Below are 17,045 nucleotides of genomic sequence, written 5' to 3'. Positions count from 1 at the left end.
TATCATGTTTCAGGGCGAGAACACAAGCACTTTAGCACTGGTTAGCAGAGGTAAAATGCCAGCAAAAATTAATTCAGAAAACAGGATGGGTGAAGGCAAAAAGATTGGGGAAATACTACACCAATGGTGTCAGGTCTAACACCCCCTTCTCTGTTAATTTCTCTAGTGGAGAAGCATCTTGTACTATGTACAAGAGTGGGAAAAATATCTGATATATGCTGAATATTGTGCAAAACGACTACTCTATGAGGCTGAAGTCATCTTCTCTGAGAATTCTACCACTATTGGAAGTAAATGCCTTATTGACAAAACCAGCTGTGGTGGAAGTCCCTCCTCACCAACAAGGAAAAGTAATTTGTCGCCATTACTTTCTGATGCCAAAGAAGGGGCTCAAGCAAAAATTCACACCATTCTCGATTGCAAGAAAACCAACAAATGGTTAAAAAGAGAACAATCCAGAGCGCTGGTATTGTGTTAAAATGTTCCTCAGTTACATCAAAGGAATTGGATGTGTGCCACTGACTTTCAGAATGCTTATTTCCTCATTCTGATGATAGAAAAATACTGGAAAATCCTGAGACGTCCAGTAGGCATTGACCACTTCCAGTAAAATGTCCTACCATTCGGACTTAAAGCAGCTCCAAGGACTTTCTTCAAGTGCTTGGTAGTGGTGGCCTCCTTCTTTAGAGAACGTAGCATTTTTGTCTATTTCTTCCTAGATTAGTGGCTGATAAAGATCTTACCCTCACAAAAAACTGGACCACTATCAAATGTCACTTGCCATTCTTTGCCGTCTGGGTTCATAAGTGAACCACATGAAAGCAACCACAACACCAGTTTGTTATTAGACACTTGTCGCAAGTATTGGACACTGAGGTCACAAGATTGTAGCTTTCTGAGCGGAGACAATCATCTTACTGCCTTCCAAAAAACAGTGAACCCAACTGCACTCTTGGGGACATATTTCAAATAGTGCACATTTTCCCTGTTTGCACCTGGCACACTTTTAAAGAGGTGTGCTGGGCTGAAACAGGGAAATTGCGCACTAGTGTGATGCCCTCAGGGAAACTACAAGCTCACTTTCAGTGAAAAACAGAGCAGCTGGTTCAAAGCCACTGCCTGTTTCTCTGTATAGGCAGCAGTGTGGCACCTTTTTCTGGTGCACTTTCAGTGGGCCTGTTTGTCTTTGCACACATATCCGTAATATGGTGCAGACGCAGAGACAAAGTGATTCCATTATTTGCATGGGGCAACACCCCATGTAAATGAGGCAACACCCTCTGAAGGTAGCGCAAGGGCTGTCAGTATTACTGAAAGGGCAGCACAAGCAGCTACACCTTCTGTAATAGCAAAATGCCCAGTGGGTGCACAAAGTAGGCACACATGCCTGTTGTACTCCCACTGCAGTCCCGTACTACAGCTCCTGATATCCTCTCTATTAGTATTGGCAGCTTCTTATACTTCCCTGGTACCTCATTCCAGGCTACAGATGAATCCTCTCCAGCAATGCCTAAATGACCAATACTGCTGGTACTCTGGCAGCTGGTAAGGCAGGCTGATCCTTACACAAGTTCCTTTAGTGGTGCTGATCAGAGAATCCTCAGAGATCATCTAGGGCACCCCATCCTAGTTCCCTTTGATGTGGGATGGTTTGAAAATTCAAATGTTCACCATTTGATTGTAAAGATCATTATTCTATGTGGATTATACAAAGTCTTTCCTTATGCAAGTGGTAGATATTGCTGGGAAATCTGGTGAGAAAAAATAATTTACATAGGAGATATAGCCATTAGAAAAGATTTCTTGCCTTCTGCAAAGTTAGTCCTTATATATGACGGCCAATTCATTATCAGCCTATCGTCTCCTTTCAATTACCTAAACATCTTTCTGATCTGTCTATAGTCGAAAGTATCTAAGGACTACAAGAAACTAGTGCAGAGTTGATGCATTAAGCTAATGAATAAGAGGAGCCTGATTCCCAGACTAATGGTTTAGAATATTTCAAAATTAGGTAATCTTCTTAAGAAAAACAAATACATCACATTTAAATTTACACCTGAATAGTAAACTTAAAGACTGAACTACTTGGAAGTGTTTTTATAGGCAATCTTCTGAGTCACTCATCACATGATCCCATCCTTCTGTTAATAAAGAGGTTGAAAGTAATGTGGTTTGGGAGGGTGAAAACACTGGAATTATCTTGGTAGCAACTGTGTGATTGATTGTGAGAAAAGACATGCAAAATGTACAATAACATGTTCTTGGAAGGTCAGAACAAGGGCATTATCTTATAATCTCAGATATTCTGTACTTTGTAGCATGTCTACCGTGCAACTGACACTTTTTATGATCTATTAGAGTACTTGTGATTAACCTTATATATATTTAAGTGTGGGAGTGTTCCTCCACGTATGACACTTTTAAAACCAATTTCTCTTCATGTGTTCTTGCATGTACTAAGACAATTGTTTATATAAGTATATTTTACCTGGCAAGTTCCTATTCATAACATTTGCAAATATGTTTTCCTTGTAGGCTCAAAACTGTCTCACAAAATTATACAAACTGGATAAGGCACAATTCCGCCAAACTATGCGAGATTATGTGAACAAGGATTCCCTTAATAATGTGGTGGATTTTTTGCATGCCTTACTAGGATTCTGCATGGAGCCTGTCACGGACAGTAAGTTTAATTGCCTTGAATTGGCAGTGTTGTGATATTCTTCTAATATGGTCATGTCAGAGATATGGTATACGGAGATAAAATCTAAAACTATTTCACCATTTCTATAAACTGTACTCAGAGTGTTGTCCTAGAGTCAAAGTGCTGTCAGCTTCTTGCATTACCAGTGTGCTGCTTGGCTTCACAAATCAATGCTATCTTAGCAAAATTGCTAGATTCTGAATTCAGTCTGTTCTACTACTTGGATCCCAGACGTTAATTTCCACTTTAAGAATACTGTTAGCTACTCTACTACAATACCTGGGATTTATATTCTTAGTACTGCCAACAGATGATTGTTTATGTAATATCTTATACAGAAATATGACACAAATATAATGAATACATTATTCTCTATAGAAGAAAAAAATATATAATTTGATATATCGGCCAAGGTCTTACTCATTGCTGTGCCGTGGGTAGTTAAGGATTGTAGGCAATAATTTAGCACCAGTGTCTGATGGGTTTTGAGTTTCCAGGGAGTGAAACTGATGAGTATCCTCACACTTCCAAGACTCTAACCTGCAGGAGTCTGAAGCAACCCAGGGAACTGGAGGTTAGGGAGGAGAGCGAGACAAATAATGTTCTGTGGAACTGGTACTGGTAGTGCAAAGCTTTAGGTCAGTGTAATGCAGATCCTTACACAAAAGAGGCACAAGGGATTTTATAACACCACTGTTTTTTATTGAATGTGAATCAAACAATTGTAAGACAGCTTATCAGTCCCTGAATGCAGTGGGCTGTTGACAAATAGAATACTACGAATCTTTCTGGTATCTACAGATATGTCGGGGATTGGCAGGAACTACAAGAAACAGTAAACACATCAAAAAGTAACCACAGCTCTAAACAGTAAAACAAGGGCTTAAGGTAAGATGTGAGAAACTAAGAGTAAGGGTATAGAGGGAACTAGGAGGGAAAACAAGACTACAGTGCAGGGTACGGAGGTTAGGTGTGAACTTTATTGGCAGTGGAACACCAGTGCAGCTATGCAAAACATTGCTAGGCAAAGGAGAGCTGGCCTTACCACCTGCCCTGCTGTGACAGTAATTGTGTGCAGAGGGGTCTAAATTGTGGTATGGGGGGGTGAAGAGGTTTGCAAGTGTAGGTGAGGGAAAGGGAAGTTAAGACATGGCAGCAGTGAGCATTGAATGTTCCCCCCTTGCAATTAGTTGATGACCTGAGACCTGAGCATCACTGCAACCCATCTTCCAGGTGCCCAAAAGGTTCAAGCAGACTCCTTAAGATGGTTTCTTCAGGCAAACCACAAGTGGGTTATTCACAACAAGGTTGTGCAAAGCATCTTCTGCATGTGGAATTTCCCTCACATAGATTTATGTGCAACCGCAGGAAGAAAATGCCCAAACTTCACCTTGAGAAACCACCAACCAGGGACAGTGGGGAATGCCTTATGGATTGACTGGTCTGGCAAATTTCTTCACATTTTTCCTCTGATCCCCCAGATTCCAAGGTAATCATCAAGCTGCCTTCCTCACCGCGTCTGTGCGAAATGTTGAATCTGCACACTTCGAGCGGCGTCGGTCACAACGTGGTGCGGCAACTTCCACCGAGTTGCGGACTTCGGCAGGGCTGCAGCGGTGTCGGGCCTGTGAAGGTCGTTCCGTTCCAGCGAAGATCACTGAGTCAGTTGCAGGCGGCGTCACCAGATTCAGCACCGGCGTCAGTCCGGAGTCGATTTCCTTGAATTTTCACCAGCTTTTCCTTTCAAGGGCCCAGGGATTGGATAAGGCACCACTTGTCAGGACAGGAGTCTCATCGGAGAGTCCAGGTGCTGGTACAGGAAGTCTATGATGGCCCTGAGACTTCAGAACAGGGGGGAAAGCTCAGTCCATGCCCTTGGAGAGTCCTTCTCAAGCAGGAATATACCACAAAGTCCAGTCTTTGTCCCCTTGCACAGGCAGAAACAGCAACCCTAGGATAACTCCACAAAACACAGTCACAGGCAGGGCAGCACTTCTCCTCAGCTCTTCAGCTCTTCTCCAGGCAGAGGTTCTTCTTGATGTCCAAAAGTGATCTAAAGTCTGTAGTTTTGGGTGCCCTTCTTATACCCAATTTCTCCTTTGAAGTAGGCCTACTTCAAAGTAATGTCTCTTTTGAATGTGAAATCCTGCCTTGCCCAGGCCAGGCCCCAGACACTCACAAGGGGGTCGGAGACTGCATTGTGTGAGGACAGGCACAGTCCTTTCATGTGTAAGTGACCACTCCTTCCCCCTAGCACAGATGGCTCATCAGGAAATGCAGACTACACCCCAACTCCCTTTGTGTCACTGTCTTGTGTGAGGTGCAACCAGCCCAACTGTCAAACTGACCCAGACAGGGAATCCACAAACAGGCAGAGACACAGAAATGGTATAAGCAAGAAAATGCTCACTTTCTAAAAGTGGCATTTCAAACACACAATCTTAAAATCAACTTTACAAAAAGATGTATTTTTAAATTATGAGCTCAGAGGCCCAAACTCCACATGTACATCCGCTCCCAAAGGGAATCTACACTTTAATCAGATTCAAAGGTAGCCCCCATATTAACCTATGAGAGGGACAGGCCATGCTACAGTGAAAAACGAATTTAGCAATATTTCACTGTCAGAACATATAAAACACATTACTATGGTGGTCATTCTGACCGCCAGGGCCAACGACCGCGGAAGCACCGCCAACAGGCTGGCGGTGCTTCCTGGGCCATTCTGACCGCGGCGGTAAAGCCGCGGTCAGAAAAGGGGAACCAGCGGTTTCCCGCCGGTTTACCCCTGGCCCAGGGAATCCTCCATGGCGGCGCTGCTTGCAGCGCCGCCATGGGGATTCCGACCCCCTTCCCGCCATCCTGTGGACAGGATGGCGGGAACGGGTGTCGTGGGGCCCCATAATGATTTTCAGTGTCTGCCTTGCAGACACTGAAAATCGCGACGGGTGCCACTGCACCCGTCGCACCCCAGCAACTCCGCCGGCTCCATTCGGAGCCGGCTTCATCGTTGCTGGGTCTTTCCCGCTGGGCCGGCGGGTGGCCTTTTGGCGGTCGCCCGCCGGCCCAGCGGGGAAAGCCCGAATGGCCGCCGCGGTCTTTTGACCGCGGTGCGGTCATTTGGCGGTTCCCGCCAGGCGGTTGGAATGACCGCCTATATGTTCTACCTTAACCATACACTGCACCCTGCCCTTGGGGCTACCTAGGGCCTACCTTAGGGGTGTCTGACATGTAAGAAAAGGGAAGGTTTAGGCCTGGCAAGTGGCTACACTTGCAAGTCGAATTTACAGTTAAAAACTGCACACACAGACACTGCAATGGCAGGTCTGAGACTTGATTACAGAGCTACTTATGTGGGTGGCACAACCAGTGCTGCAGGCCCACTAGTAGCATTCTTGCCAAGTGTAATTTACAGTTAAAAACTGCACAAACAGACACTGCAATGGCAGGTCTGAGACTTGATTACAGAGCTACTTATGTGGGTGGTACAACCAGTGCTGCAGGCACACTAGTAGCATTTGATTTACAGGCCCTGGGCACCTCTAGTGCACTTTACTAGGGACTTACTAGTAAATCAAATATGCCAATCATGGATAAACCAATCAACAATACAATTTACACAGAGAGCATATGCACTTTAGCACTGGTTAGCAGTGGTAAAGTGCTCAGAGTTCAAAAGTCAAAAGCAACAGGTCAGAAAAAATAGGAGGCAGGAGGCAAAAAGATTGGGGATGACCCTGCATAAGCAAAGAAGTCCAACAGGCGGCAATTACTGCCTGTAGAAAATGTCCTTCCCAAACCTCTTTTTTTACAATTCCTGTTATTAAAGACTTCTTAGAGGGCTCGAAAACATTTTCCCTCCAGTACATTGTCCCTCTCCCTCCCTGGGAGTTGAACATGGTATTTTCACACCTTGTGCAGGCTCCTTTTGTGCCCATCCATAAAGCCTCATTGACACACCTTTCGTGGAAAGCTGCTTTTCTCATAGCTATTATATTAATATGTAGGGCAGAGGTCTTCAAACATTTTTGCTCTGAGCCCCCTAAGCAAAATGTTTTCATGTAGGGCACCCTCCCCCAATATTTTATGGCAAGAGTTTAGGAGCAGGTGGGTCAAGGCTGATCTGAGGAGGTGGATAATATGAGGTTATGTTTTGGGGCTATTTTTTCTTTAGCTCATAATCCACACTAAGAGTGAAACCTCCAAAAGAACAAATACACCAAACAGAAGTTGACTAAACACAATTACTACCCAAAATCGGGGTGTTGTCAGTCGCTCACACTTCTAGGCCCTAGTGCAACTGCTGCACCAATAATAGCTATGGCTGTGAGTAGCAGGTTGTCTCTTCTGCCTCTTTCAGCACTTACCCACCATGCCTGACCATCACTCCAAACCTGAAACAGAGTCTCTGTCCCTTTCAGAAAAAATGAACTTCCACAAGTTGCTTGCCTCTTTGTACAGATGCCTTAAGGCCTAATGCTAGCAATGAAAATGAGCCTCCATGCCACTGTGCCTGCTTCAATAATCAGAAATTGTCCTTTTAATGAAATTATAAAAAATTTGCACAAGGCACAGTCTGATTAGCTGTTACCAAAATGTTTTCTCTTAAAGCGCTTGTTTTAACTTAAACACTAAGGGCCTGATTTAGATCTTGGTGGTAACGTCCTGCCATCACTTTTCTGATGGAAAACATGCCCCCCACCTTGGTGGTCTGCCAACTGTATTTAGATACTGGAAGTCTCATAGACTTCAACCTGCCCAAGTCCCTCCAACTTAATGCGTGCCACATTCAGGTGAATATGGTTGTGTGGCAGTCACTGTCGTAATGTGTGTAGTTGTGCTTGTGTGTGCGTGTGTTTGTGTAGAGGAGTGTAAAAGGAATGTAACGCAATTGGCCAATATAGCCTTCTTATAGGCAGCAAAACATTACTATCTTAAGTGTCTCTTTTGAAGAAAGGCAAACATCTACACTTAGGTAGATATAATGTAAAAAGTGCTGTGGGATCCCCACACTTGGGCAGGACTATTCAGTGTTTATGATTCCAAAAGAGATTACCCTGAGGGAGAACTTGGGTTAGAGGTAAGGAATCATTTGTTATGCTCTAGTTTAAGCTAAGTAATGCGTCAGCTCACTCACTGGGCCTTGCCTTTCCAGTGTATCAGTTTCACCCGTAGTATCAGAACTTTTAAGAAGTACTTCAGGGGCCTTTCTTTCAGTCAGAGGCCTCCACAGTAGCCATGTCAACCGCCCATGCAGAACCTTTGGGTCTCCAGGAGCACAGGCAGTGTAGAGATTAACAGCAGAAGCAATTTTCTTTCTACTCCTCACCTGCCACCTTTCACTTATGAAAACACAAGTGTCCATTGTCTGTGGAGTGTGCCATTTTCTGAATGACTGGAGTTTGATTGCATCTGATTAGGCTGTCCTTCAGATTTCCTATGTTGGCTATTCCCTGCTGTTTTAGGATGCTGCTTCCCATGGGCTTTTGTACTTACAGTGGTTTCCACAAATCATGTTCAGATCCTTTCCAGAGAGGTCATACACTGCTCACAGATGGTGCTATCTAGATATTGCTACAAACCAGAAAGACGTCGATTGCTTATCCCTTTACTTTCTGCTCTTCAAAAAGAATCTGGGCCTATCTTCAAACCAGGACCTCACAGTGTTGAGCTCGTTCCTTCGAATTAGAGATTCAAAATGTTGACCCTTGCCAAGTCTTGTTGTCAATGAGGACTGGTTGTTTCCTTAGAGTTGCAGAAAGTGTACTTTTATATGTTGAGCTTACTGTGAAATACCTGCACTTTGTGGAAGTTTACACTTGCTACCAGTTTGTGCTTTCATGGTTTGCCTTATATCAGCGACTCCAGGCTGCAGCTCGTTTTTACAGGTTGGAGATACATGTGTTCCCATACTTTAATGACTGGCTGTTGAAGGTGGGCTTGAGCCAAACACCTTAAGGCGACCTACAAAGAATAGTATTCCTGCTTTTCAGTCTGATACTTTTTATCATCTAATTTATATCTCCTCACCAACCGACTCACAGGCAACCTTTCATAGGGGCCATTAGGACTTGGTTGCATTGAAGGTCTTTCCAGCCCTGCAGTGCGTCCAAAATATTCAGACTATGATTCTGGTGTTTTGAACAAAAGCTATTCTTCCAGCTTCAACAGGTTTGAAGCTACTTGGCTTCTCAGTCTCAGTCTCAGTCTCAGTCTCCTGCATCTTATTGATGCGTATTGTCAATAGCTCATGAAGGGTATGCATTTTGCTCAGCAATGGGGTGTTTGTCGGTTAAGACCCATATTTCTGAGGAGACCTCTCTGGAATGATAGCAGTCTGACTTTCAGTAGGCCCTTTTGCCTGCCCCACCCAGTAGTCACATCATAACTGATGCATCCTCCCTCAGGTGGGCGGAATCACCTGTAGGAGGTGGAGATCCAGGGTCTCTGCACTCTGTCTGTGCAGGGCTGTCACTTGAATCTGTTGAAGTGGCATGTCGTATTGTGGGTCATGAAGGCATTTCTGCCATCAATTAGGGGAAAGGTCGCTCTGGTGCTCACTGACAACACAACAGCTAAGTGGTATGGTAGCAAGCAAGGTGGCATGGACTCAGGCTTTCTTTATGTGGAGGCATTGAAATTGTGACACTTACTAGCACTTAACAACATTTCACTGTTAAGGAGTCCTCTAGTGAGTTCCTTTTACATCAGGGCAGATGAGCTCAGCAAGCAACATCGCTGACCAGGGATGGTATCTATATTCAGAGATTGTTTGAAAGTCGCAAAGCAATGTTGTCTGATGTCCTAGGGTTTTTCTTGTCTTTGGACTGGCAAGGTTTTGCTTTGTGGAAGATAGTAGGAGGTAACGCTGTATTCCTATAAACCTGGAAATGTAAAGGTTTTGCTTTGGGCGCAGTTAAATGTTTTTATTGACCTTCTCAGCCTTTCTTTGTTTACCTGCTTAAACCTCATTATTGAGATCACATGAAGCAGATGTTGTAGGAAGCTGGCCTGGTGTGTGGTGAGCACCTATGGTGTTATCACCTTATACCATGTCCAGGTATCCCCTATTAGTGAGGTGTAGGCAGTGTCTAGGAAGCCAAGGCTCTCTAGAGGTAGCTGCGGATGAGCAGCCGAGACTTATTTAGGAGAAATGCAGACCTTATGCAATACCACTAGTCACACAACACTTACACACATGAAAGAGCAGTCATCATGTGTAGCAGAGTTTTCCTTTTTCTAAGATGTAATTCATAAAACATGATTTGAAAGAGAAAGTACATTTGCAAAGCATAAGCCTGTTGGTTCATGGGATTGTCTTCCACTTCTTCGCTTATATCTTTAAAGCCATCATCAATGTTGTCAGCTTCTGTTCCGAACTCAAGAAGTTTAGTTTGTAACAGTTTTGCCTTGCTGATATTAAATAATTATGTAACATATGTTAAGACAAAATCAGGCATTCTTGTTGACTCCCATGATTTGTAGAAATCTGAGGCATCACAAAATTTGTCATTAAATCCAAAATTTAAATCTTTCAGGACATTTTTTAAAATGGCTCCTGCTGATTATACTGCATCCTGTGATCTTACTTTGATAGCAAGAACGTCAGGAGTCAAATCAGCTTAGAACACCATAAGTGGCTCAATCATTTTGTTAGACTGACAAAAACAAATTCTGTCTGCGTACATTCTCACCAGAAAAGTCTTAATTTCTTTATTATGGATCAATACAATTTTATCAATGTTGACCATTATTTCTCTGATCTCACTGAGTGTGAACCCTTAGTCAGCACTCGAGTGGCTTTAAAACTTCATTTGCTTTTTCAAAGAGTACAAACATACCTGAAGGCTGGCTGCTACCTTGCTGCTGGGAGCTCATTGTACATCCATATTTTCACATGTATTCACACATGCATTGGTGGGCATACAAATCCACTGCAAATACATTCACCTTGCTGTTTATATCAGCTATTCAGCTGAAAATGTAATCTTGGAAGAAACTAGCTGCAGATAAAAACAAATTTGCCCTTTGAGACTCACATACTCTGTACTTTGTTATTTCGTCCATCCCTTTGGCCCTTGTTCTGACTAAATCACAGATAACACATTTAAAATCCTCTGTTTTCTGATCAGTTGTTGGAGGTGGTCGAGGGGTAGCCATCAATCTTCTAAGTGGATGAGCATTGAATTTGGTTGTCGTCACTTTCTCAGAAGACTCAGGGGGTCATTCTGACCCTGGCGGCCGGTGACCGCCAGGGTCACCGACCACGGGAGCACCGCCAACAGGCTGGCGGTGCTCCCTAGGGCATTCTGACCGCGGCGGTTCAGCCGCGGCCAGAAAGGGTAAACCGGCGGTCTCCTGCCGGTTTACCACTGCCCTACAGAATCCTCCATGGCTGCGGAGCGTGCTCCGCAGCCATGGGGATTCTGACACCCCCTTCCGCCATGCTGTTCCTGGCGGGTCTCCCGCCAGGAACAGGATGGCGGTAGGGGGTGCCGCGGGGCCCCTGGGGGCCCCTGCAGTGCCCATGCCCATGGCATGGGCACTGCAGGGGCCCCCGTAAGAGGGCCCCGCAAAGTATTTCAGTGTCTGCAAAGCAGACACTGAAATACGTGACGGGTGCAACTGCACCCGTCGCACCTTCCCACTACGCCGGCTCCATTCGGAGCCGGCGTCCTCGTGGGAAGGTCGATTTGCCCTGGGCTGGCGGGCGGCCTTTTGGCAGCCGCCCGCCAGCCCAGGGCAAATCCCAAAATACCCTCAGCGGTCTTTTGACCGCGGAGCGGTATTTTGGAGGGGGAACATTGGCGGCAATGTTAGAATCACCCCCTCAGATTCTTGTTGTGATTCACTGGTTTTCATCATTTTTATATACATTTTTTTCAGGCTTTTGTATTGTATACTGTGAGAAGCTGGCCTGGCTTGTAGTTGGTACCAGAGGTACTTACACCTTTTACCAGGTCCAGTGATCCACCTTAGTGAAATGTAGGCAGTGTCTAGCAGCTTAGGCTGTCTATAGGTAGCTGTAGCTCTTGCAATACCAATATAGTCACACAGTACTTATACACAAATAAGACAATACTCAGTGTTACCAAAAATAATGGTACTTTATTTTAGTGACACAAGGCCAAAAATATCTTGGAGGCTATACTCCCTCTGGTGGTAAATATTATACACAATATAGACACTAGTAACCAAAGTCAGGTAAGTAAACAGTCATAAAATAGTGCAAACAGTGAAAAACACAATAGGTTACAATGGGCCTAGGGGCAAGACACAACATGTTCTAAAATAGTGGAAGGCGAATGCCTGTTTCCCCTCTAGGCAAGTGTAGTTGTGGAGATATCCTGTATAAGAGTGGCCTCCTGAAAGGATTCTCTCACAAAATAATACTGAAAAGAAATGCAAAACCTGTAGTTCATAAAGTGCGCAATGTACCAAACTTAATTTCAATAGAACCCTTGAGACAAGAATTGGATAGATTGCTACAGGATGACATCATTGAGCCTACAGAATCTTCAGACTGGCTTGCTCTGGTGGTCGTAGCGCCAAAGGAAGCCGGGAAAATTTGCCTGTGCATTGATCTTAGAGACTTGAACAGAAATATATGGGTTGATAGGCAACCTTTGCCGAATATTTCCAAAATGTTGTCTGTTAAAGGAAAAGGGTGTGTTTTCAGTGTTCTGGACATGTCGTCTGCCTATCATCAAGTGAATTTACATGAGGATTCTAGGCACCTGACATCTTTTGTAACGCCTTTGGGAGCCTTCCGTTACAAGAGAATTCCATTTGGCCTAGCCTCTGCCTCTCCCTCTGCTGTTTTCCAGAGGTTAATGGAGAAGATTTTTGGTGACATGGTCAATGTACTATATTTTCAGGACGATATACTAATTGTGGGAAAAAGTGTGAATGAACATGATCGGTTGTTTGAGGAAGTGATGACTAGATTAAAAATGCAAGGTTTAACTATCAAGAAAGAGAAGTGTCAAATTCGAAAACCTGAAGTGACGTATTTAGGGCACTCTATAAGTAGCGACGGTATTAGGCAAAAGAAAAGCATAGTGGCTGCCATTAAACAGGCACCTGAACCAGGATGCAAGGATGAACTGAGATCATTCCTAGGTCTTGCGGAATATTGTGCAAAGTTTATAAAGAATTTCTCTGAAAAAGTAGAACCCTTAAGGAAACTAATGAAAAAGGGAGTAATGTATGATTGGAATGAGGAGTGCAAGAATGCTTTTAAAGAGATAAAGAAATGTATTGTAGAAGGTCCAACTTTGGGTGTCTTTGACATAACTGCAAAAACTTACATAACCACTGATGCAAGTAATGTAGGCATTGGGGCAGTACTAACACAGGTGAAGGAAGGAGCTGAGTATGTGGTAGGATTTGCTTCAAGGAGGTTGCAGGGAGCAGAGCTTGCATATTCCATAATAGAGAGAGAAGCATTAGCGTGTTGCTGGGGAATCAACCATTTTCGATTCTACTTGTGGGGAATACCGTTTAAACTGAGAACAGATCATAAGCCATTAACATACATTTTCAAAGGGGGATGTGGATTGGAAGGAAATGTCACACCACGTATCTCCAGATGGTTGTTGTTGGTGATGGAGTACAACTTTGACGTGGAGTTTGTGAGAGGAAGTAGGAATGTAGTTGCAGATTATTTATCGAGTATGCCTATAAGTGTGGAGGAGGTTACAGAAGAGGAGAATATGAATATTGTGGGAACGGTATTGGGAGAATTGGCAATAAGTGAGAGTGAATGGGAAAATGCACAGGCAAAAGATCTCGTTATGAGTAAGGTAGTGGATAAAGTGATCAATGGGTGGGAGTATGAGGATGAACAAAGCATTGATGTATCCAACTACTTTGGAATTAGAGATCAGTTAAGTTTACAGAATGGAAGGTTATTAAGGAGAGATCAGATTGTTCCCCCAGAAGGTGTGCGGAAACATATAATTGATATTACGCACCAAGGGCATTTAGGTAGAGGAATGAGGAAGAGGAAGAGGAAGGTGAGGGAATCATTTTGGTGGCCAGGAATGGACTAGCAGATAGAAGAAATAGTGACGTATTGTGTTGCGTGTGCGAATAGTGACAAAACCAAAACTTTGAGACGACCTCCTTTGTCTCCCACGAAATTTCCAGAAAGACCATGGGAAAAATTGGCTTTGGATTTTATTGGTCTAATTTCCAGATTAGGGATGAGGTGTAGGTATATAATGACGCTAGTAGATTACCACACTAAGTGGTTTGTCATCAAAATTGTTGACCAGGTTAGTACTTCACAAGTTATAGAATTTTTTGAAGAAACATTTATGGAAGAAGGAATTCCCAAGACTATAGTATCTGACAACGGCGTGCAATTTGTATCATTAGAGATGAAGGATTATTTGCGAAAAATGGGGATCGTCCATGAAAGAGTTACTCTATTTCATCCACAGGGCAATGGGTTAGTAGAAAGAGTGAATCGTATAATAATAATGGAGAATATTCAGTTATCATTAGCTAATCGTCTTCCGTGGAGGAAGGAGTTTAATAAGATGATATGGACATATCGTACAACTCCACATTCAGTTACTGTAGTATCGCCTTTCATATCTTTGAAAGGAAGAGAGCCGGTGTGAAGGAGTGTCCTGTGTGGTTAAAAATAAAAGCAAAAGTGAGTGTAAACAGAGAGGCAGTAAGAGGGAAGGTTGAACAGATGCAAAGGAAAAACATCCAGTATTATAATACTAGAATGAGTGTGAAACCCTGGTATATAAAAAGTGGTGATTGGGTGGTGACAAAGAAAAGTGAAGTGGTCTTGAAAGGGAATAGTAGATATTCTGTTCCTCAGCTAGTGAGGGAAGTTAAACGGAATGTGGTAGTTTTGGAGAATGGCTCTTTGTGGAGTATGGGAGACATATATAAAATTGATCGTTAAAATTAATGAATAAGTAATGGAATGTATTGTTCTTATCTTATCCAGGGTGAAAGTTGTAATTCAGTATAGTAACTAAATTCCGTTAAAAGAAGAAAAAAAAAAAAATTCTCACTGCTGTTATATGTTCCAGGGGTTGTTATTTTACTATTGTTTTTTTTTAAATGTAATGTAAAGGGGGGAGATGTGTGGAGATATCCTGTATAAGAGTGGGGTAAAATTGGTGCTGGAATCTAATGATGTAAGTTATGACATCACTTTGAATGTAGGATCTGGATGGGGAGATTGAGAAGAGAAGAGGAAGAGAAGGAGCTGTGCTGAAGATGTCTTGTGTTTGTACCTTTGGATCAAAGGCGAATATATTGTGAAACTGTGAAAGCCTCATCTTTACAATAGTGTATAGAGGGGTGCTGGGAGTGTAAGAAAACACCAGAGGTAAGTAAAGTACCCCACCCCAGAGGCCAGGAAATCAGAAGTACAGCAAGTTTCCTCAAGACACACTAGAAGTTGTGGTAAAAGATTATGCAAAAATGACGCAAGACTGTGAGACACCACCGATGGATTCCTGGACCTGAAGATCTGCGGAGAGAGGAGAGCAAGTCCAGAAGTTGATGAAGAGTCCAGGAAGAACAGGAGCGCCTCCTAACCCGAATGAAGGTGCAAGCGTAGATTCTCTGGTTGGAAGAAAAAGTCAGAAATGCACCAAAGAAGATTGGTGCGGGTTCCTACTTGGTGCAAGAGATGTCCCACGTCGGTCGTTGGATGAAGGCTGGTTTTCGTTGTTGGATTCCGCCAATAAGCCTTGGCTCATGCAAATGTTGCGTTGGCGGGAAAAGGCCCTACCTGGGCCCAGGAGGGACCGGGGGTCTCAACTCAGACTGAGGAGACACAGGGGCTCTCAGCACTTTAGAGAGCCCTCAGATGACCAGGCAGCACCCACAGGAGTCCCAGAACATGGGGACAAAGGAGTTGCAAAATGCGGTCATCACAGCACTACACAAAGGGATCCCACGCCGCTGGACAACTACTCAGGGAGCTGAGCAACGCAGGATAGAGTGATTTCTGGAAGAAGCGCAAGGAAGCCCTAGGAGCTGCAGAACACAAGGTGCACAGGGGTGCTGTCTGGTGCAGGGAGGCAAGCCCTTACCTCCACCAAATTTTGACAACTGGACCTTTGTACAGTCAGGATCACTTCGGTCCACCACCTGTGTTCCAGGGATCATGCAGGAGAGGAGTCCCAGAGTACCGGTTGTCATTGCAGAGAGGTGCCTGTTGAAGCAGGGAAGTGACTCCGTCACTCCACAAGAGATTCCTTCAGTCCTTCTTATGCAGAATGAAGACAGGCAGTCCTCAGAGCATGCACAACCTGGAAACTGTTGCAGTTGCTGGCAGGAGCTGAAGTTGCAGAGTTGCAGTAGCCATTCTTGGATACTTTGTTGCAGTTACAGTGTTTCTAGAGCAGTCTGCAGGTGATTTGACGGTCAGATGCTGAAGCAGAGGATGCAGAGGAGTCCTGGTGGAGTCTTGCAAAGCGAATCTGAGGAAACACCCAGAGGAGAGACCCTAAATAGCTCTAAGAGGGGTATTGGTCACCTAACCAGGTAAGCACCTATCAGGAGGGGTCTCTGACGTCACCTGCTGGCACAGCCCACTCAGATGCTCCCCACACCTTTGAATCCAAGATGGCTAACGCCAGGGACATTCAGGAGGAGCTCTGGGCACCACCCTTGGGGTGCTGATGGACAGGGGAGTCATCACTCCCCTTTCCTTTGTCCAGTTTCGCGCCAGAGCAGGGACTGCGGTGTGTCAACTGGATTATGCAAGGAGGGCACTGTTTGTGCCCTTCAAAGCATTTCCAGAGGCTCTGGGAGGATACCCCTCCCCTGCCTGTAACACCTATTTCCAATAGTAGAGGGTGTAACACCCCTCTCCAAAAAGAAATGCATTGTTCTGCCTTCCTGGGATTGAGCTGCCCAATCCCCAGGAGGGCAGAAACCTGTCTATGAGGTGGCAGCAGCTGGGGCTGCAGTGGAAACCTCAGAGAGCTGGCTTGGCAGTACTGGGGGTCCATGGTGGAGCACCCAGGGTGCCTGGAATTGGCCCCCAATACCAGAATCGGATTGGGGGTACAATTTCTCAACCTTAAACACCTCATATGGCCATATTCAGAGTTACCATTGTGAAGCTACATATATGTATTGACATATATGTTGTGCATGCTTATAATGGTGTCCCCACACTCATGAATTCCGGGAAATTGGTCCTGGACATTGTGGGGGCACCTTTGCTAGTGCAAGGGTGCCCTCACACACAGTAACTTTGCATCTAGCCTTAAGTAACTGAAGGTTCGACATATAGGTGACTTATAAGTTACCTGGTGCAGTGAAAATGGCTGTGAAATAGTGTTTGCACTAT

At 44.4% G+C, this 17,045-nt stretch overlaps 1 protein-coding gene across 1 annotated transcript in view; it reads left to right on the top strand.

Moving 5' to 3' along the window:
* UNC80 (unc-80 homolog, NALCN channel complex subunit) overlaps positions 1-17,045 on the top strand; it is a 2,774,722-nt gene that overhangs the window by 718,006 nt on the left and 2,039,671 nt on the right. Inside the window, exon 15 of the mRNA XM_069225668.1 lies at positions 2,536-2,683. Coding sequence (XP_069081769.1) covers positions 2,536-2,683 — 148 coding nt within the window. The remainder of the gene's footprint in view (positions 1-2,535; positions 2,684-17,045) is intronic.

The sequence above is a fragment of the Pleurodeles waltl genome, chromosome 3_1, assembly GCF_031143425.1.
Source record: "Pleurodeles waltl isolate 20211129_DDA chromosome 3_1, aPleWal1.hap1.20221129, whole genome shotgun sequence".
In the NCBI taxonomy this organism is placed as follows: Eukaryota; Metazoa; Chordata; class Amphibia; order Caudata; family Salamandridae; genus Pleurodeles; species Pleurodeles waltl.
This window is presented reverse-complemented; position numbering and strand designations above follow the sequence as displayed.